This window comes from Scatophagus argus, chromosome 18, assembly GCF_020382885.2.
Source record: "Scatophagus argus isolate fScaArg1 chromosome 18, fScaArg1.pri, whole genome shotgun sequence".
Classification (NCBI taxonomy): domain Eukaryota; kingdom Metazoa; phylum Chordata; class Actinopteri; family Scatophagidae; genus Scatophagus; species Scatophagus argus.
The window spans coordinates 14,011,900-14,035,099 of record NC_058510.1 but is presented as its reverse complement, the minus strand read 5'-3'; the positions used below and the strand labels follow the sequence as shown (position 1 = coordinate 14,035,099).

At 41.5% G+C, this 23,200-nt stretch overlaps 1 protein-coding gene across 1 annotated transcript in view; it reads left to right on the top strand.

The window, feature by feature from the left end:
• The window catches only part of LOC124049359 (sodium channel protein type 4 subunit alpha-like), a 174,567-nt gene that overhangs the window by 128,248 nt on the left and 23,119 nt on the right, over window positions 1–23,200 (top strand). The window contains exons 20-23 of the mRNA XM_046370892.1: window positions 97–237; window positions 351–471; window positions 1,150–1,337; window positions 13,283–13,406. Coding sequence (XP_046226848.1) covers window positions 97–237; window positions 351–471; window positions 1,150–1,337; window positions 13,283–13,406 — 574 coding nt within the window. The remainder of the gene's footprint in view (window positions 1–96; window positions 238–350; window positions 472–1,149; window positions 1,338–13,282; window positions 13,407–23,200) is intronic.

The following is a 23,200-nucleotide window of genomic DNA, read 5'->3' as shown; positions in this document are numbered from 1 at the left end:
CTCACTGTACAGATGGCAGTGCACATGTGCCATCTCTTAAACAGAACTCAAAAAGGTAACACTGACACTTTTTCCAATCTCTCTCTTTGTCTCCAGCTGTTGAACCTCTTCCTGGCCCTTCTCCTCAGCAGTTTCAGCTCTGACAACCTTTCCGCTCCAGACGACGACGGTGAGATGAACAACCTGCAGATCGCCATCCACAGGATCACCAGAGGCCTGGCCTGGTGCCGCAGACAGGTAGCTGTTTGTCTGTCACTACACAGGGTGTCTTACAGCATACCTGCATGTAAACATGTGAGCCTGTCTTCTGTCTGTTTTCTCTGTCTCATGCTGTCTTTTCTGTTCTGCAGGTGGTGGATTTCTTCAATGGGAACCTGAAGCGTCGCCGTCAGAAGCGAAAGGAGGCGAAAGCCATGATGAAACTCAAACGTCTGAGTACCATCCACACTGAGGCCAATGGAGCTGTCATAGGTAACACACACACACACACACACAAAGGCCATGTCCAAATGAAATTCTCTTTTGTTCACCAAACACACTTCTCTTCTCATAATATTCCTGTGAAGGCCCCGTCTGTCCAGTGTCCATCTCTCAGAATCTTACATAATACTACTGTTTCTTGGGGTTTGGAGGCATTCAGGGACCCTGGGACATCTGATACATGTGTCACATTGCAAAAACATGAAACATTATTCAGCATCTTTTTGGGTTGCTTTGTAACTAAGCAGCATGAAATGTTAAACCGCAGTGTCACTCTACTGGGAAATACATTATTAGGCCAAAAGTATCTGGACACGTCAGTGCACATTGGTATACTTTTGGTCCTGATTTGAGCCTTCTAGAGTTTTGCTCTAGAATACAGAATACTACAGAATACTACATAATGTAGATAACAGTACTGATGACTCAGCTGTAAGACTGCAATAACTTAACATTGTTCAATGAACTACTGCTTTCAGCTACATCTAATATTAAATAATGATCTACCTACAAGTGAGGAATCACAAACAAATCAATCTATTAACTTCTCCAAATTACTGATTATAGCTTTTGAGATCTTTTCAGAGCTGAATTCACGTCACAATAAAATAACCCTAAATGTTCATTAATTCACATGTATTTTTATTTGTTTGTCTGTTTCTGTGCCAGGCCGTCACGTTGAGAAGTACGTGGTGCCGGAGGATGACAGCTACATGACGAACCCCAACCTGACCATCAGTGTCCCCATTGCCCCCGGGGAGTCAGACGTGGAGTTCCCAGAAGAGGAGGAGGAGGAAGGAGAGGAGGAGGAGGAGCAGAGTGAGGCTTCTGAGGAAGAGGAGGAGGAGGAGGAGGAGGTAGGGAGAAGATCTGACTGTCTGCTGATCTGACCACCATCTAGTACACACACACACACACACACACACCCTCGCACTCACATACATGCACCTGTGTCTGACGTAAACAAGCTCAGGTGTGTGTGAGTCAGCTGTTGTTCCCCCTGAGGTTAGCATCTGATGTTGGTCTGTCTGTCAGTGGGTGTGTGTGTGTGTGTGTGTGTGGACTGTGAGTTCAGGTCAGAACATCTAAAGCTGAGAAAGTAGCAGTAAATGACTAGGATATTTGAAGACATGATGCATTTTCCAAAGAGATAAACATTGATAGCTAAGAACATTTCCTGAAGTGCAAAAAAAAGAAAAAGATTCACCAAATTCTGCACTTTTTTATTCAAATCTGTTTATTCATCATCATCATTTTTTAATGTTTTTCATCATATATTGTCCTTTTGTTTCTTACAGTTTTTTTTTATCTTCCTGATTTTCCATGAATGTCAATTCTGAGATGTCAGAGTGTCATTGAACACAACACTGAGGAGAAACTTGAAACAGTCCCTGCTCATGTCTGTATTATTATAAATCAGTTTGTTGTTGTTGTTTAAGTAATATTAAGTTGATATTAATGTTGATATTACATGCAAGCACAGTTCAAAACATTATTAATATTATTCATCAGGAAAAAATATTGAGAATATTTTATCCCATGTAAAGAGACTGCCGGTCTCTCCCTCCCTCTCTCTCTCTCTCTCTCTCTCTCTCTCTCTCTCTCTCTCTCTCTCTCTCTCTCTCTCTTGCTATAAACAGTGTCTTTGTAATGACTCAGTTCATAGCATGCACACACACACACACACACAAAGTAAGAGGGTCTCTCAGATAGAATTGGAGGCCTTAGGCAGTGCATTATGGTCCGGCATTTTTCTCACTCTGCAGCGCTGCTTGTGTGATGTATTTGTGCTAAAAGGGTGTATATTAGTGTGTATGTGTGCGTGTGTGTTTTGTGAGTTGAAAGTATGGGCTAGTATGTGTATACAAGTGTGTGTGTCCATCTGTGGTTGTGATGCGAGTTATTTTGTGTGTGTGTGTGTGTGCGCGCGCCTTTGCCTTTGTGTGCGTGTGCCTCCTGTCTCTCCTCATCTACTCACAGGACAACAGTCCAACTGAGCACAGACACCTTGTGTGTGTGCTTGTGTCTGTTTGTGTGTGTGTTATTTGTAACAGTTGTCACATTTTTTCATACAGTCTAACATCTCCTAAAAACTCAAAAAGCTAAAATGTCTCATTGCGTGTGTGTGTAGACGCGTATTCCTGTGGTTGTGGGGACAAAAATCTGTCTACACGGTCACACTGTGGGGACAAAATGCAAGTCCCCACAAGGTAAATCATTAAATATTAAGGTGAAAACTTGCTTTAAGGTTAGGCTGAGGTTGGTATTAGGTTAAGGTAAGGGTTAGGATTAGGCAAGTAATGTTTATTGTTATGGTGAGGTGGTGGTTAAGCCTCCAGGAAATGAATGGAAGTCTATGTAATGTCCGCAAAAGTGATGGAAACGTGACTGTGTGTGTGTATGTGTGGTGTGTGTGTTGTGTGTTGTGTATTAAGGCAGCCGGAAGAGAGGAAGAGTAGATGTTTAGTTGTTCCCTCTGTCTACTCTTTGTGTCTAACATAAAATGACAGATTTGTGTCATGCTGTGTGTGTTCGTTTTGTGTTCATGAGTGCATGTGTTCATGTACACACCTGTGCTGACTCAGTTCATCATCACCTCTCCTCTTTAATCATGTTGTGCACCTGTTCTCTCTCTGTGTCCCTATACAAGAGTGTTTCCCAATCTGTGGGTCAGGGCCCGCAAAGGTATCACCAGATGAATGCAATGTGTCCTGAGATGATTCATGTTAGAGACAATGATCAAAAAGCATCTTTATTTTTGACATGTTTATATAACCTTATGTAATCTCTATAATATTTAATATATTTAATCTAATTTATCCCCTCCTATCTCTAAATTGAAGTTGAACAATCTTCTTGTACACCTTGCCTCTCTCTCTCTCTCTCTCTCTCTCTCTCTCTCTCTCTCTCTCTCTCTCTCTCTCTCGCTCTCTCTCTCTCTCACTGTCACAAACTTTTATTTATGCTTGTAGAACAAGTACATGAAAACATGCAACATACGCAACAATCGGTAAATGTTTAGTTACACAAACAAGCTGATGCATTCTGCTCTGTTCTAGTTGCAGCCCATCTCTGTCTATACGTGATGCATTGGCCAGTTAGCCACGAGGTGAAACATGCAAATGCAGCGAGAGCTGCAGAGCACACACATACAAGCACGCACATATACAAGCACACGCATATACAGGCACACGCATATACAAGCATGCTTTGACCTAATGTGAAAGGGCAGTGTAAATAGAACAAAACTCAAGAGCATATTTTTCCCCCAAAACGGCTGTTGGAGAGAGAGAAAGACAGAGAGAGAGAGAGAGCATCACTGCTTTCACAAGTCTTTAGCATCAAGCTTGGTTTCCTTTGTGTGTGTGTGTGAGAGAGAGAGAGAGAGATGCAGCCGGGCTGTTTTCTCTCTCTCTCTCTCTGTGACATCTCACATGCTTCGTTTCTTCTGTTCCTAACTGAGTTGAACATTTGACATAGGATAAAAAAGAGAGGAGCAGAGCTATGTTGAGCCATGCTTTTACTCCCGTTCTCATGTTGTTCATGTTCCACATCACTGGTCAGTAATTCAACCCCCTGATTTTGTTACCTCGCCTCAAATCCCCTGATTTCCGCCCAGCTCACTGTGCATGTTTGTGAACTGAACTATGTGGAATTACAGTCAGTGAGCTATGGAAAGTGTTTTCTTGCTTGACCTTATCCTGAACCTTCTTAACAATCTAACCAAGCCATTGTAGGTATACAGTAGTAGTACACCAGATGTGGCTTTCATCTCACATAGTTTAACAGAAAATCGACAGTGTTTCTAGCAAAGCCACCACATTTTCTTCCTCTGACCAATCCTGTTTGGAAATGAAACTCTTGAAGATTACTAGGCCACATGAGGGAAGTAGGACACATTTGTGCTGGCTGTGTCAGACTAAACTTTTATGGGACCCATAAATATTTTCCAACTCAAATGTCCTTGTTTCACATCCATGTCATGTAAATCATGTCATCACATTCATGACTGAGTGGCATATCTCATTAACAAGTCATAGAGGTTACAGAAAACAACATCTTGCCCACCCAGTATCCCAGTGATACCGGACGATCTTTTGATTTAAGTCCAGTGATGACATCCAGTGCCAGCACAGGGCCCTGTTTGTCCTTTAACCAGAGAAGTGGGCAGTAAGAGGCACATAGTTGTCTGGTATGTCCAGCACCGAGGTGACTGGAGGTTGTGTCCTCTCACAGACCTCCAAATAATAATGATTTTTATGATGACGTGAAATGAACCAAACCTACAGTATATCTGATAGTGGCTATAGTCAGTGTTTTTATAAAGACAGTGGATGAAATCAAAATGGGAAATGCTCTGCAGAGCTCTGTCACTTTACTCCCTCCGTTTTGGTTCACTCTCTGGCCACAGCAGGCAGCTCATGACTTTGCTCTGTATTTGAGTAGCAACACATACATTACATATATTACATTTTTGTATTTGCGTAACTTTTAACATAATGAGTACCATCAAAACTTTGATAACATCATCACTGTTAATCATGCAGATGTTTATGTGAGAAGTGCACTTCACTGAGAGCAACACGATGCTGCCCAAACTGATTGCTGACTAATACTCTAACTGCAGTAAGAATAAATGAGTCCTTGGTACTTTGACACTCTGAAGCGTTTTTATGATGAGTAATAGACATGGCAACTTTGTGTGTGTGTGTGTGTGTGTGTGTGTGTAAAAATACATAATATTTTGACATCTGAATTATTCTTGCAGGTTGTGTTTTCTTCGAGGCCCCTTGCTGGCTCAGCAACATATAAAATGTAAAATTATTTTTATTATTTCAAACAATATGTGTTCGCTGGCATATGACCTAAATAGGGAGTGAATTAATGTACCAGCATGAACGTACTGCTGATATCTAAATAAGGAAAGTCAGCAGCTCTGTAGTCAAGGCCTAGCTTAGTGTGCAGCCTCAGCACCCTCCTGCTTCACATTCATACCTTGTATTGCCCAACACAACCTCAGTCTACAGCGATGCTTGGCAAAAGGTCAGCTTTGTGTTATCTATGTCAGGATGAGATTAAGTCCGGTGTTTCAAGCCAGAAATTTCAGTGAGAAGTTTAACACAACAATAAGTTACATATGAAACAAATTCATCCAGCTGTTTTGTATTCAACCGAATATTAAAGGAACTGATGGTCTAAGCAGTCTTTAATGACGTGGAAAGTACTTTCATGACACAGACGTAACTTTAGTAGTGTGGACACCTCAACACGTGCACCAGAGCAGCTTGAGAAATGCCAACACATGTCATTAGTGGATGAACTGCTCTACCTCCTGCTCCTCCTCAGTTTCCATCAGGCTTGTTACTTTTAAGACTCCGCCGTGATCTCCTTGAGATAGACTTGAATGTAACTCAGACAGGACGTCTGTGGCTTGGACATGAACTGTGTGTCTCAGAAGTTTCCTTTTTTGAGTCAAATCTTGCCATTGTGACTTGCAAGACTTGTATGACTCAGACATGTTCTCCGTGATGCAGGTGCAGACTTTTATGAGTTGGACCAGACCTGCTCTATTTGGACATGATCTTTCATGAGTCAGACACAAGCTCTGTGACTTGGACATGACTATAATAACTCTGATATGACTATACTGATTCAAAGATAAGTTGTTTCATTCGAAACTCATCTTTAGGGCATTGACTCGACCTTTTTGTCTCAGATTTGTGAGACTTAGACATAATTCTGAGTATGACATGAAATAATGCTGTCAAACAATCAACAAAAAACAAAGGGACTTGTCTGAAAGATGTAAAAGCTAAAGTCTCATGAAGAAAAGAGAATGACAGACAGAGGTAGACAGGGAGAGAAAGAGAGAATTGTAGAGGGAGGTAGCAGTTGCAAAACCAGCCAGTTCTCAGGTTTCAGGTCAGTGATATCTGTCCTCTAGCACCAACATATTAGGACTGAGAGCATGTTTATTTATAGCTGTGTCTCTCTCATTCTCATTTTTGTTTAAGTGTCTCTCACTCACTTTCTTGATCCTTCAGACTAAACTTTGAAAATCAGATCTTCTGTTCAGAAAATTCTGGATAAGTGTACAATGTCTGGCCTGTCTGTTGCTGGTAACATAACATGAAGCCATTGCCAAGTGTTTTCCAAGGTGACAAAATCAAGTGATCAGATGCTTCAAAAGTTAAAAATATTTTTTAAGTAGGTTTACACACACTTGTTCGTTTTTATTGAGAGCACATCTTCTACTCTACAGGTGGCAAGGTGAGTTTATATGTACACCATCTTTCAAATAAAGGTGATACCAAGTGTGTGATATAAGGCAATGAAATGTGGAAATTCTAGTAGAATACAAATAGACAAAAACTGTTTCAGTCCAGTTGCAGTGCTGTAATAAATTGCACCAAGGAAGCTGAGACTAAATCAAATTAATCAAAATTAATTAATTCAGATTCAAAAAGTAGCCAAAGTTGTGTCCATCTGTGCGCAGTTAAATGTAGCTTCACTGTGTTTGAGTCTGAATTGAGTGTTTCCCATAGATCTTAGAGACTTTCTGGATTTATGTTGTTCTGGATTCTTCAGGCTGGAAAGTGATTTATTAACTTCTGTATGACGTTAAAACATTTTCTCTTCCCAGCTGGAAGCCATGCGTCAAACATTTTTAGCAGCTAAGCTAACAGTAATGCTAACAGTGCCCTGCGCTGCTGTTCGATGCCACTGGATGGACATTCATTCATTCTTTCTCTTATTTCTTGTTTGTTTCTTCTGCTCCCATCCTCTCCCTCCTTCTCCACCTTTCTCTATCTCTCACCCTATTACTCCTCCCCCTCCAGGTCGGTTGTATGTAATTTATTTTCGGTATATAAACAGCTCACTGTAAATAGAAGCTGTTAAGCTGCTCCAGCACTCTGTTTTAATAGACTTCCTGTTTGGTTATGTAATGATTAAATAGCTGACCTGCGCTTTAATGGCATCATAAATCACAGAATGTGGTTTTACTGTCTCATAAAGCATGAATCAGCTGGTGGAGGTGGGCACGGTCAACAGCCAAGGTCAAAGGTCAGAAAGGATTGTTTACAGTGGCTGCCCTTCATATGTTCATGCCCTGACTGCACTGTAGGTGCTGTAAACAGAGGTTTCTTAAAATGTCCACGTAGCAACACTTCACCATTTCATTTTTTTAAAATTATTTTTAAAGGTTATTATACCTTTGTGGTAAAGTCTTATGAACAGTGTATTTGCAATATTTTTATAGTTTCGAGCACAAGAAAAAAGCTCTCAATGAATGCAAGCAGAAACCTGGATTCTGCCACAGAACTAATGTGACCTCAACAAACATCAGTTCATATCAGGTCAGGACGAGGCTCACATTAGGTGGTAAGTCCTACATAATAAACACCCAGGACTCTTTATGTGTCAGTGTCACTTCTGACCCACATCCTTCTAAGTTTAAAAGCAGCCCTGAATGCTCAGTTATTAAAGTCTGAGTTTGTGTGTTTGCGAATCTACTTTCCAGTATTTGTGCCAGCTGTACTTTGTTTACAGCTGCTGTGTGTCTGCTTGCATGTTCGCTGTCCTGGAATGGCAGCTTGTAAAACTGCCTGTGATCCCCAGCGCTCCTCACGCCTCCGCAGTCTCTAGCTGGCAACCTCTGACTCCTGTGGAGTTCAGGACCTGGCTAACAGATGGACAGGTGTTGTCTGCAGGTGGTGGGAGTTGGACGCCACAGCTTTGCTTTGATTTGTCTTGTCTGCTGTGAAATGGTCTACATCAAAACACTACTACTGTCCTTCTGCAATACAGCCTGAAGAGTTAGTCACCTCGCAGACACACTGTGAACAATCCTGCTCTTCAAACAAAGTATTGTGTAAAGAAATTATCTCGTTTCAGCCTGAAGAAATGTTAAATATCTGAAACTCTTGCCGCTATGAAACATTTGCCCTTACAACTGATTTTGAAAGACTTGATATAAGCAGATCTAATTCTGTCATTAGATACTGTGGAGTACAAGCAACATATAGAACACAATAATGACAAAACTATTAACGCCAGAAGGAATTAAATAATGAACAGTATGAGATAGATGTGAAATTAGTTCATTTAGGTAATACCATGTTCAGATTACAGGACTTTATGGCCAATTTAATCCAGATGTTCAGTCCAGATTATCTGGTAATGTGCGACATTTACAGATCCATTATTACACTACCTTATCTGCTTGCATACTCATCGAGGCTAATATTAGCTATCATACTTCTGTTGACAGATATTAAAACGGAATGATAAAATCTTACCTCCACTTCTCGAAGAAGAACCACTTCAGGTGTTGTTCTTTCTCACTGCAAAGCATCACTACATCAACTTGTTAGACCACGTCATTCTCCATTTTGGTTACGTATGCTTCCCCATGAGATTGCGTGAGGTGGTGCGGCCACAGTGATATTTATATTTTATCTTGTGTGTGCATGTTTGAGATTAGAGAGAACACCTGTGAACTTTCCCCTTATATGCAATTTCAGTATCTGTCTGAATTTTAAAACTCCTGTAGTCTGAGCCCCGTTTTAGCCAACCACTATCAGTAGCTCCTATGTTATGTTTACTACTCAACAAGCCTAATGTGTTTGCAGAAATGTCATTGTGGCATAGAATTAAACACAGACTATAATTAACTATAGTCCGGCCAAATCAAACCACTCACATCCTGCTGTTGTCAAAGGAAGTTCATCTTTGACCTGTTTTAGACTACTCGCTCATCTCACAACATTTTGGGCAACTCGCATGTCTGCATCTCTTTCTTCTTTATTATGTTGTTCTCCTCTCTTTGTCTCTTATTCCGCTTTTCCGTCTGTTCTAAAGATAAAATGACTTATTACTGTACTCGCTAGCACAAAACATACAAAACGTCCGACTGCAGAGACAAAGTAGGCTGTGTACATCCTCATTAGCAGTGAACATGCCATTCCTCCTGCCTAGTGAAGATGAATAACGCAACCAGCTTCACTTTTAACGATGAATGAATGAAATGTCTGCTGTCACTATGGAAGTTGCGGGCCAAACTACCTGACAAAAACATAAACACGAACTGTGCTGTTCTGTCTGCTGTCTGTGTTGGTCTTGACTGGGTTAAATGTGTATGTTTAAAGAAGGAAGACAGAAGCCAAAAGCAAAGAGTGAACATTGATTCAAGGAATTTACGGCCACATTTAAGCCACATTAAGAGCCTCAGTAAGTTTGTCCCTCACGCTTGTGTTCCTCAGTAATGCATTAAGTATTAATAGAAAACACAGAGAGAGAGAGAGAGAGAGAGAGAGAGAGGAAGGATAAGTAGGTGCATCATGTGGTTTCAGTGCCTGTGATTGTAGAGATGACAGACATGCCAGCCTGCTTACAACACATGCTTTATACTGAACACACACACACACACACACACGACAGATAAAACAGATTAAAACCTTCCAACTTCAGTCTGGAAGAGATTCACTGCTTTTACTGTAACTGTAGGTGTTTTGGAAGAGAAAACAAATGCAAACAGTAAAGTAATTATTCACACTATGCTTTAAACATCCATCACAGTTCACAGACGCACTTTGCTTCAACTCTGACTTGCTGTCCTCACTGTAGTTGTGTGCACACAGTTTTCCTGTGCACTGAGGGATTTTTGCCAACATTTCAGGTGTGCTCTCTCTCAGTTTGACCCCCAAATAAAGTAGGTTGGTTAATTTTGGATAAACTGTTGGTTTGTTTCCAACCTATGTGGTCGTCTGATCGTGTTTCTTAGCCTCTCAGCCTTCCGTGTAGTGATGTGAGGTGTACAGTATTATTCTTACTGTCTGAAAGATGGAGAGCACTATGAACATAGGACCTTGTTTGTGATAAACCGCTTTAAATCTCCTTCTTTTAATTTGATAAAAGTAATCTGATTACATGTGAATTATTACTGAACAGGCTCTGAATGTTTTTCACTGCCTTCAGCTGCTCTCTGGCCTCACAACAGAAACAGCTTATGAATGGAAATACATTTAAACCCCTCATTATGGACATCAACTGTCAGGAGGTTTCAACCCAAGGCAGCTGCATGTGTGTGTGTGTTACATTATCCACTTTTTGTGTGCATCTCCTTTCACATATAAGTGTGTGTCAGAGATTAAGTGAGTATTCATGTCCATTTGGCTTCACCTTTGAGTATGTGTATGTGTATGAGTGTGCGTATGCGTCCAAGGCTAGCATTCGTCACAGCTGCCGCTTGCTGTTCCCAGACTTTGAATGTATTCATGCATTAGCTGTTGACTCAGGTAGTTAGTTCACGTGTCCACACACACATAGACACATATTGTGCACACACACAGGCACACGCACTCCCCTGCTGTGTCTTTGTCCAGACATTCAAAAAAACTTGCCAAATTTCCTTGCTCAGCCCTCAGCAGAAAACCTGTCGCCTATCCCCCAATCTCCCCTGTCCCTTTGTAAAGTTAAACTCCCATGATGCTTAGCAAACAGGGATCTTTGAAGTCAGCTGGGATGGGGGGGGTAAGGGGGGATTTCCTGACGTCTAGTTTTGTCCAGATCTCAGAGTCAAAGTGAACAGACGGCAGATTTTTTGGCGGAGGAACGGGGTGTTTGGAAGGTGAAACCTCTCTGTTTTCTCAGCCAGGATTCCTGTCAGTTATGTAACATTAAATCTGACTCATTCAGCTCTGAATGCAGTAAAATAATGCTGAAGATCACACAACCACAAACCATGAGTTATTCAAATAATACAGAAAGCACACTTCTACTGATACTGATAATACAACTAATACATGTACTATTAATTAGTACCGTATTTTCACGACGAAAAGGCGCACCGTACGAAAAGGCGCAGTCTCAGTTATGTGTGCAATTATTGTATTTAACACACAGATATGGCGCACCTGAAGATAGGGCGCGGGTTTTATATACACGTTTTATATACCGTACACGTCCGCCCCTGTGTGTATTCATATACTACGTACGCCCGCCTGACAACACACACGTGCATATTTAAAAATAGATCGGGAGCAAAACTGAGTTTGGTTGTGCTTTATTTAAGTATTAATTACAACAACACTAAAACAAGCACATTACCGGTAACAGTCACTCAAACCCATTGAAGTCCTCATCCTCTGTGTCGGAATTGAACAGCTGCGCTAAATCACACATGGCAGGTTCACGTTCCTCACTGTCAGAGTCAGAGTCCGTGCCGTGCGGCTCCCCAGAAATGATGCCGGCTTTAGCAAAAGCTCGAACAACAGTGCCAGCAGACACGTTAGCCCAAGCAGCTACAATCCAGTCACAAACTGTGGCGTAACTCGCCCGGCGCTGCCTTCCAGTCTTTGTGAAACTGTGGTCTCCTTCGGTCATCCACCGCTCCCACGCCGCTCGCAGCCTCACTTTGAACGGCCGGTTCACGCCGATGTCCAGCGGTTGGAGTTCCTTCGTCAGACCTCCCGGAATCACAGCAAGCGTAGCGTTCATCTGCTTCACTTGCTTTTTGACGTCGGCGGTGAGATGGGCACGCATGGAATCACAAACCAGCAGCGATTGTGATGTGTGGAAAAAACCACCCGGTCTCCGTACGTACACCTGCCTCAGCCAATCCTTCATCATTTCCTCGTCCATCCAGCCCTTTTCGTTTGCCTTAATAATGACGCCTGCTGGAAACGTCTCTTTAGGCAAAGTCTTTCTCTTAAAAATCACCATCGGCGGCAGTTTCTGTCCGTTGGCATGGCAGCCGAGCACAACGGTAAACGAAGCCTTTTCGTACCCCGTTGTGCGTATCGCTACCGTGCTGGTTCCCTTCCTTTCCACCGTGTGACTCACCGGGATGTCGAACGTCAGCGGCACCTCGTCCATGTTGGTGATGTGGCTCGGCTGGATGTTTTTGTCGGCGATGTGTCTGCTGCAGAAAGAGCGGAAGTTCGCCAGCTTCTCACAATAATCCGCCGGACGCTGCTGCGCTACCGTCGTCCTGCTCCGGATGGAGAAATGGCACCGCTTCATGAACCGGAAGCACCAAGACGGACCTCCGTGGAAATGTTGAATTTTCATTTCCTCCGCTAACTTTACTGCTCTAAGCCGAATGGTGACCGTCGAAACGCTCCTCCCACCCGCTCTTTGCTCGACGATCCATTGCTCCAGTCTTTCCTCCAGCTCTGGCCACCTTGCCTTGTGTCCGCGGAAACTCAGCTGCGTTTTTTTCACCTGTCGCAGCTCGTTCTCCAGCTTCCTCCACTTGCGAACCATTGATTCGTTAATTTTATATTCTCTGGCGGCGGCTCGATTCCCGTGTTCCTCGGCGTAGCTGATAGCCTTCAGCTTAAACTGAGCTTCGTAAGCGTGTCTCTTTGCCATTTTCAGGGTTGTTAAGACAGCAATGTTCTGCATAAAGCACATACCTGTTCTTTTATACACAAATCACGCACCCATGTTCTCTATCACGTCCGCAGCATCATGGTTCTCACCTACGTCCGCACACAGATAGGGCGCTCTGGACGATAGGGCGCGCTGCACATTTTGAAAAAAATCTAAGACGTTTATATGCGCCTTATAGTCGTGAAAATACGGTAATAAAACCCAAACTACCAATGAACTGATACTACAACAAGTACTTTGTGTGTATCAAAGCTTTGTATATCTCCTTCCTGGATTTATTTAAGTGTAGATTCCTTGCTACCTTTTCTCAGATTAATTGGTTAACATTAGCTAGTCGGGGAAGGGTGTGGTGAATCTGATAAATTGTTAGTGGTTCTGATTGGTTGTTTCCTGCTGTTTCATTCAGCAGAAAGATGATATCAGCCTATCGGAGGGCAGCACGGTTGACCTAAGAAAGCCTGGAGAGGAAGAGGATGAGTACTCTGAGATGGCTGAAGAGGCCATGGACCCCGACAACTGCTTTCCAGATGGTAAGCACACACACACATAAGCAGTACAGCCCAGAGGACTCTCGATCATTGTAAAGGATCATTCAGCATAACTGAGTTACCATCAAACACAATTGACATTTTCGTTGAAGGAAACATATATGACAACACATTAGGAAAACAATCAATTTAAGTGTGCAACAATGCATTCTGATATCAGTGTTTTAAAGAAATGTGCGGCTCAAATGATCAGTGGTCAATTAATTAACCACGATTTTGATTTGGTTGATGGTCATTCATCAAGCAGAAGGTTTTCAAACATCCTCAAAATGTCAAATATCCTCAAATATAGGGATTTGCTACTTTACATTTTATATCTTTGTACATTTATGCCTTTGGGTCTTGAACTGTTCGATGGACAAAACAAGTAAATTTGAAGTTTTGTCCTGTTGTCTACAAACTTGAGGGAATTTTGACATTTTGAGGTTGCTCTTTGAAAGACCCAACATTCACCAGAGTAAACCTGGCATCTGTTGGGTGTTTATTTTGGTGAATAAATTAGTCTTAAAATCTACAAGAATCAATAAAGTTTAGTTAAATATATGGGAATTGCAGTGAATGAGCAAGTTGACAAATCTGTATCTTTTTTCTGTGAATGTTTTGATGCTGTAACCATTCAGTCTCCCCTGGCTTCCAGAAACTGAGCCCATCTGACCACACACCTGCCCCAGTACTTTCAAAATGAGATTTATGATCCTGTACCAACTAACTCAGGTGAAACGCAAACACCTTGTTTCCTTCCTGACTCAGCCAATTTCCCCCCGGAGCATAGAGATTTGTCTTAGACCTGTTTCAGTACATCCAGGATACAGAGAGATAAGGCCGGGGAACACTGGAGAGCCATTTAGCTAACAACAGCAAATGAACTCCTCAGAGAGCTGAAATTACCTTTGACATATTGTGTTTATATGGTGGCCAAAGAACAGCAAGTGCTGCGAACATTTATTTCTGTCACTATGTAGATGACACACAGCTGTACACTTACATATTGCCTAGTGATGTGCAAGACTCACAAAGTTGTTCAGAGTTTGATGAGATCAGCTATTCAAAAGCTGAGGAAAATCTTCTTCAGTTCCACCAAGATAAGGCAGAGGGGTCGAGCATCAGAGCTAAAAAAGAGGAGCTGTTCGACAGTTATCATTTAACATATTTGGAACATTTTGTTGTGCTGTGCGTCCAACACCAGTTCAGAGCAAAGCAGGATTTAAAAGGCACATTTGGTGTGTAGTGTGATTTTACTGTGAAATTAGTCAAAAGTTGTAATTGCTTTTGTGATCACTAAATTTGGATATCCCAAGTTGCCTTTAGCCTCACAGTAAGTGAGCTAGTTGATGGTTTGCATTTCGTGGTTCATTGTAGAGTCACGCGAGTGACTTCACTAACCCTGAGCCCATTTCACCACCCACTTGCCCCAATACTTTCATTATGAGATTTATGCTACTGACTAAGCCAGGTGAAAACCAAACACCTTGTTTCTTTCCTGACTCAGCCAGTTTCATTGTGGAGCACAGAGATTTGTCTTGTGCACACTTCAGCACAGCCAGCATTACCACAACATAAAGCAATAACAACAGGGAAGAGAGAAAGTAAAGGTAGTATGTGCTGTATGCATGTGTGTAATGACTGTTTCGCTAATAATGTGTGACAAATCAGTGTTCAGCAAGAAATTCAAATTGTTCAAACTTCCAAGACTTTTCAAACTGATCTGACTTTCAGAAGTGATTTGAGGTAAAGAATGAATGTTCAGGCAGACTTAGGCCAGCCAGCTGGAAAAGCATCTCCAAAGAACTAAGACAACGAAAAAGCACGCCCAACACCTGCAGTGTGTACAGTAGTAGGACTCCAGGGTGCAACACAGAGTATTCACAGCTGACAAATGTTGAACAGATGTCTTGGTTTGGGACAAATGCACATACCATGACACACATTTAAACCCAAAAACCCCTGCATCTGAAAGTTAATGTTTCCTGCTTCAATTAGACCTTCTTCACAGCAGTTAATAATGAAGTAAAATTCTCACTTAGAGCTATATATCACTTTTACACCAAGACAACATTGCACTACACTATAAAAACAATAGAAATGAAACAATAAATGAGATGCATTCTGGTATCTGCGTCAATGTTAATTGATGGTGATAACACTTGCAGAAAAAGCAAATTTCACTGCATCGTCCATGACTAGTTACAGGTTTGACTTTCCACACAGAGAAAGCTGTTGCCAAACGGCAGATGTTAGCTGTGTATTAGCTTTAATTCATTTAGAAGATTGATGCTTCCATCGCAACTGTCCCAACATGCTGCTTGGTTCTTCCTGATTCAGCAGAGTCCTTCACAGCAGGCAGACGTTTGTCACCAGCTGGACTCATATTAGCTGCTGTAGCACCGACAGAAAAGTGATCAAACATGAATAAAAAGAGTTCCTTTGCACCTTAGATTTGACATAAGCATGTCTGTATTAGGAGGTGAGACACATTCATGAAGAGGAGGGAAAGCAAGCAAAATGGCAAAGCAGGAAACAAATGAAACTCAGTAACAAAAAACAAAGAACAAAAGGGAGGCAAAAAACTCAAGACATGACAAAAGATGCCAAGAAAATATAAAGCAAAGAAGAGCAAGCAGTTATGAGGAAAGATCCAGGAAAAAAGAAAAATGCAAGGAATGACTAGATGACTTAGAGGAAAGAATGGGAGGAAGGAGAGGTAGAGAAAGCTGAATGTAACAGAAAAGAGCTTCATACTGCTGAGAAGCAAAAAGGTGAGAAGAGGAGATGAAAAGCAAATGTGTAAGATACTGTATAAAACAATGACATTTGACATGAGAGAAGAGAAGAGAAAGAGAAAGGTAATGAGACAGAGGGAAAGGACACGGTGATGGACTTTGACCTTTTGACCTCACTGGTATGAACAGATTTTGAGGACAGAAACAGAACTCAACCGCCTGCCGCACTCTTTCTGCCGCCTGGCTTCTCTCCTAAGTCAGCTCACAGTCCCCACACACTGGACCAGTACCACCAGTATGCTGACACAGCACTGTGTTAATGTGTGTGTGCATGCGTGCGTGTGTGTGTGTGTGTGTGTAAGCAGTGGATATTGCAACTCGGACAGATGCTACGGAAGTAGGCCAGAAAACTAACATCAGCAGGCAGACACCAGCTGTGTGTGTGTGTGTGTGTGTGTGTGTGTGTGTGTGTGTGTGTGTTTATGGAGACATATTCCTGTAGTTGTGAGGACTTGGCTTACTTATACAGACAAAAAGCAAGTGACCACAACATAAATCGGATTCCGAGTCCCAGAATGTTTGTCGACTGACTTCCTTATTCATACATCCAGTATGCTCTGTTGACATGTTCAGGCTAATAACTCCTGGTCATGTACTCATGACTTAGACTTAGACTTAGACAGACTTTATTGTCATTTGTTATGCAGCAGAATGAAGTTTCATTGTAATTTGGCTCAGCACAAAATTAAAATAAAAAAAAATATACACTGTAAAGTGCAGTAGTCAAAGTGACCTGTGGAGTTAACAGTAGTGCTAAAAGAAATCTAGTACTCATTTAGACTTGTTTAGTACTCATTTAGAGTTGAGCAGTCTGATGAACTGGTGGAAATAGCTGTTACAGTTACACTTTTTATCATCACTATTACCTGTGCTTCTACTTGGTAAGCATCCTCAGATTCGTAAATAAATTTACAAAGCAGACAAGCCATCTTACACACATGAACACTAAAGTGTACTTTGTGCCGACGATACTATGTATCAAAAACTGTCATCCATCCACTTTCTATACTATGTCGCGGGTCACGGGAGGGCGGTGCAGCCTGTAAGAGGTAGAGTACACCCTGGTGGCCAGTCAATCGCAGGGTTGACACAGAGTCTTTCTCTCTCTCACACACACACACACTCACACACAGTAGCCAGTCAATCTAATGTGCATGTTTTTGGGATTGTGATTGTGGGAGGAAGCCGGAGTACCCGGAGGAAACCCGCACAGGCACAGGGAGAACATGCAAACTCCGCAAAGAAGACCAGGATTTGAACCTGGAACCCTCTTGCTGTGAGGTGACAGTGCTAACAACTGCACCACCATGCCACCTCAAAAAAAAAAAACAAAATAAATTTGACTTCTACTGTAGTGAGAAGGAAATCTGATGATGAATTTCTGAAATTATTATTTGGTTCAGTGAAGTTGAAATTGTGTTTCTCCAAACAGTAAACATAAGGGATTGTACACAAGTATTCATCCATACGTGTCATGTCTTTTAACAATGTACAGATTGGGGTTTAATGTAGTCATATACATGTCCACTAAACAGCGTCACATTTAGACCATAGACCACACCGTGTGATGTTTTAATAGTGTTTACAGAAACATTTGAAGTGATAAAGAAGGGGTGTCCAACAGCTTAACTCAGTGTGAGAACTGATGCTGAAATGTTGGCCCTCGAGCAGACAGGGGCACAAATAGCCTCTGCCTCAACATTATGGAAAGGTATTACTTTATTTTCTTATGCTTAAGGTAGTCTTTCTTTTTTTCTTTTGTTTTTACTTGATGTTTTTAGACTTTTTAAACAACTATTTTGAACAGTTGAAAATACTGTTCAAATACTGTTTACTGGAGTATGTGTAAAACTGCAATAAATAATGAATAAAGAAAACACAAGATTAATAAATAACATCAAATTATCAATATGGTAGAAATGATTAAAGATGCAAGCATCAGGTAGTCTACCTTTAGTGAGGGACTGCCTGCCCTGACTGCACATCACTGCTGGGTGCTGCTGCCGTACCAGACACTGATTCCCTGATTCATAACAAATACTTTATAGACTTTAAAAGTTCAGATTAGGCAGACTGGTACTTTTACTTGTTTATATTTCAGTTTTGCTTATAATTATTGACTCTTTTATGTGTGCAAAGCTGTTTATTTTAGATAATTTGAACAAGGTACATTTCAATGTAGAAATTTTCAAGCAATATAAAGCAGCAAATCCTGGGAAACTGATGACACAAGATTTTCCTCCCAGTACTGGTGATATATTTGAGTTTGGGTGTTTACGTGCACAGTTTATGTTCCACATAAAGCAGCTGTTTTGGCTATGAAGGATTGTGTTTCTGTGTGTGTGTGTGTGTGTGTGTGTGTGTGTGTGTTCCTTCATGCTGTGATTACAAAGCACAAACAGCAGCATGCCTCCCCGCTGCTCCTTCTAGCTGTCTTTAAGACAGAGTGTGTGTGTCGGCCTGAATGGCAACGCTCCCCCGCCGCTAATTATTCATCACAGAGGAAAAAGGTCGGTCGAACGGGAAAATCTCAGCAAGCAGCGCTAACGAGTCAGAGAGCTGCACTGTAAAGAAACTCTCCAGATGAATGAAGGTCAACGGCTTGCTTTTAGATTTCCTGCTTTTGCTTGATATGGTCAAACGAAACAATGGTTCTTTGAGACTGGATTAAAAGGGCCACATAATTACCAGTGCATTCAGGGTACAATGAGCTGTAACCAAGAGGTGCTGAGGGGTCCAAACATGTACTGGACTAATGAGGGACGTAAGGAATACTCAATCACGTAAGGTTTTGCTGCATAAAATTCCCCTTTTCATATCTTTTAAATTCAAAAACTCTTCCATCAATAGTTTTCAGTGAGTGAAGTCCTGTTTTAATACAGTACTTACATGACATGAGATACAAACGTTGAAAGACATCCATTTCGATGCACATTTGGTATGTCAGTATTGTATATAATGATAGATATAATGATAGACCTGAAAAAATGTGAACATGTTCAACTTTTACTTCTCATTCTGACCAAATGCCTCCCACACTACTTGTCACTTCACGTCTGAGATTAAACATGCAAAAGGTATATTTCAGTGCAGCAACACTGGGTTTCTACCAAGAGAGATCCAAATTACCACAGAGGAAGTTTAAATTCTTCACTAATACGCCAGCAATACCTTCAGCACTGTCAGGGGTGTGCTGTATGTGTGCGGAGTCACACAGGAAGATGATTCAGGCCAACAGGAAGAGAGAGATATTTGAATTATTTATTGATTTAAAGTGATTTTTAAAAAGTCTGTGTAATCTACGTACTTTTGTATCATCTTTATCCTCAGCGTTCTCATGTGTGGGTGGCGCGGTGGTGCAGTGGTACTATCGCCTCACAGCAAGAGGGTTCCAGGTTCAAATCCCAGTCTTCTGTGTGGAGTTTGCATGTTCTCCCTGTGCCTGCGTGGGTTTTCTCCGGGTGCTCCGGCTTCCTCCCACAATCCCAAAAACATGCACATTAGATTGACTGGCTACTCTGCATTACCCAGAGGTGTGAGTGTGAGTGTGTGTGTGTGTGTGTGTGTGTGTGTGTGTGTGTGTGTGTGGATATCATGCAGAGATGTGTGGCCATGGAAAATGGGTAGTGGGGAAGGATGCTCGATTTTAGCATCAGTGTTTGTCCAACATTAATAGTAATCACATTTTTTAGAATATCTAATAAATATAAAAGTAAATTCGGACTGGACACAGCGATGTAGCTGCTGTGTATGAATCTCTGGTGGTTGATGAATATATATTCTGGCACATTTTTCTGTCTTAGTTGGATAACAAAAAATGCAGCAGTCGAAGGAAGCCAATACTACTTCCTGTTGCTGAAACAAAATGATTCACTCACTGTGGTGCGATTACTCATTATTTCACTGTTATCGCCAGTCAGACACACACACAGACACCCAGACAGTTATATGCACAAATACCCACACACAGACACATGTAGCCTACCCTCTAGGTGCCGATATGGTATATTATTAGTCAGTGTGCATACAGAAAAATAGTAAAGGTGTATAAGCTCACATGCAAATTGAAAAATCCACAGAAGTCTCCCACACACACACACACACACACACACACACACACACACACACGTACATCTGTGCTGACAGCGGGTGTTAGATTAGCTGCCCCATTGGTCCTCTAAATGCCAACTCATTGGTTAATGTTGTGAAACTCCACGACACTCGATTGAGAGGGAATAAATCTGTGTGTGTGTGTGTTTCTGCCTCAGTGGGCAGTGTGTAGCGCTTGCAGAAGAAGCAGCACCATCTCCTGCTCTGACATCCTGTAACTGAAAGGTCTCAGGTGTGCTCACAACGGAGTGTTTGTTACTGAAGTGTCCTTGAGCAAGACGTTCAGTCAGTAACGCAGCCATTTTGTCACTTGTATCATCTTCAACTAAGCTGAGGCTCTGACACGTGTTCTTTATTCTTAAAATCTCCCTTTCAGTGTGAGTTTGTATTTTTCTATTTCAGTGGAAGTTATGGATTTTGTTGTTTAAGGCAAATTCAAATAAAAATTCTCCAATAAACCATTCCATTAGAGAATCAGAATTTATGTCATTGTGCAAGGAATACAACAAAATTGTAACAGCCTTGGAGTGGTGTGATTGCAAATCTACATTTAAGTATGTAAAAGACAAGACAACGTATTTGTATAGCCCATTTTTACAAGCAGTTTGTCTCAAAGGGCTTTGCATAGGAAGGAGGAAAGTAGGGATATTGATGACTTTACCTATTGTGTTGGCTGTACTAGTAGTGAAGGTGAAAGTGTGAAGTTTGTCCTGAGGGTGGTGCTAGAGAAAATGTCATGGAGTTATCAAAATTTAAAAGGTTCAGCGATGTATTTGACATATCTCACTAGATATACAGTTTATTATAAGCAGTTGAAAACGCAGGTGTGTGTGTGTATGTGGGAAAGGGAGAGTCCGGACGAGCGCATTTATGTTGAGGCAACAAGGGTCAAAAGCAATCACCTGGCGGGGGATCATTCAGCAGCATTTTCTGAGTACAGTTCAATAACGGATCAATGCCACACGCAGCAGAGAGCGAGCTCGACTGAAGGAGGCGTCAGCTTGACCAACAGGTGATGTAATGAGGCATTCAATAAGAGTTTATTGCGGCAAAAGTGTTTATTATGGCTGCCTTCAGGACCAGCAGAGGCGGCTTCCTAACACACACACAGACGCAAACACACACACTTTGTTAATAACTCTGCCAAGTGGGCTGATCGAGTGTCGGATTACCACTTGCTTGTTTTCATTGGATTACTCAACAGGCGTATCTGGGAAAAGCCTATTAGTAGTCATGGAAACAGAAAGCCAGGGTAATCAGAGCTCTAATTACAGAAGCAGGCGGAAGCTGCAATCAACGAAGTGAAGAGCAATTTATTTATACTTTTTTTATTTTATTTTTTTTTTTTTTTTTTGGAGATGTTGGAGTCTTGGGTGGAAACAAATAGGGGAAATATGCTTGATATTTCTTTTTACAGCCCCCTACTGAGTTTTCCAGTCAACCACTAAGCTGCCATCATGTCTTGCTCAAGGGCACGTCAACTTCGCTCACTCAAGCAATCAATTTGCTCAAATTCCCAGTCTTGACTTTGAGTGAGTGTCAGGTTCGTCATCCCAGTCGCCCTCGCAGACACACTGATTGAATTTGGAAATGTTAGCGACAAGCTTTTAGTGCCACAGGCAGCTGACAGGCCGATAACATGGAACAACGGGAATCTGATCCTCTTGTTATCAGCATTCACTCAGTGAATGATGCACTTCAACAAATAACTCACTGAGTGATCCCATCTGTTTCAGGCTCATCCAGCTGCTTTCAAAATGTGTCAACATGTCCTGTTTTAAGATAAGATGCACATAAATTCCTTCTTGATTCCTTCCTAAAAGTATAAAAAGTTTATGTTAGAAATGTAATTATTGCTCTGTTTGAAAAGTAGCTCTGATAAACTGTCCAACAATGGTGAACTAATAAATATTATTTACAAAACATGGTCAAATAAGTAGATAATATATGCAAGTTGTCATATAGGTGGGAAAAAAAATCAATCCAAGAAAAGAAGAAGAAAGAATCAATATTACCACCAACTCTGTAAGCTTTTTAAGCTTCTAGTCATTGCACATTTACCACATGGTTCACTCTCATCAGCTTCGTTTGTGAAGAAAATGAAACAGCCAACAACTAAAGAGTCAGATGTTCCTCCCAGCAGCTGCTGGAGACCAAACCAGAACTACATGAAGCTGAGGTGGACACAAACACGACTCTAATGGGATGATCGTAATGTTCTGTGCCCGCCAGAAGAAAATAGATTTCTTTCAAATTTATGTGTTGCAATTTGCTATCATCATCGCTCCATAACACATACAAACACACACACGCACACACACACACACACACACACACAGGGAAGGTTGCTTTGGGGAAGGTGAAGCATCTGTGAAAGAGTCAGGAGTTATGCAAAACATCACATGCATGCTTAAGCATGAATATAACACACACACACACACACACACACACACAACCCAACCAACGGCACAGATAAAGTACTTTATGCTCCAGGTCATGTGTATATGTGACAAAGCAGACATGTCATGCTTTGGCCCTGTGTGCGCTTTCTGCTTGTTGTTCTGATACCAGCATGACCTTGAGCAAGGCACTGGTAGAGACTGGCATACACTCATGTTGTTTAGCCACAAATGAATCCAGGAGGGTTCACTTCCCACTTTATCTTGTTTCTTCTTTGAGATTTCACTGTTCGTGAGAGTCTTGTGCACTGCGTTTGACAGTCGGTTATGGTGGGATGAAGGAAAGAATTCACTGACTATCATCCAGCAGATGTTCTTTATTAACTTTTGTTCTAAGTTGTTTCTATCAATCTTGTTTGCAAGCATATTTTCTGTATTAAAAAGTGATGATGTTTAATATCTGGTTAACAATTGGGGGTTTAGGCGA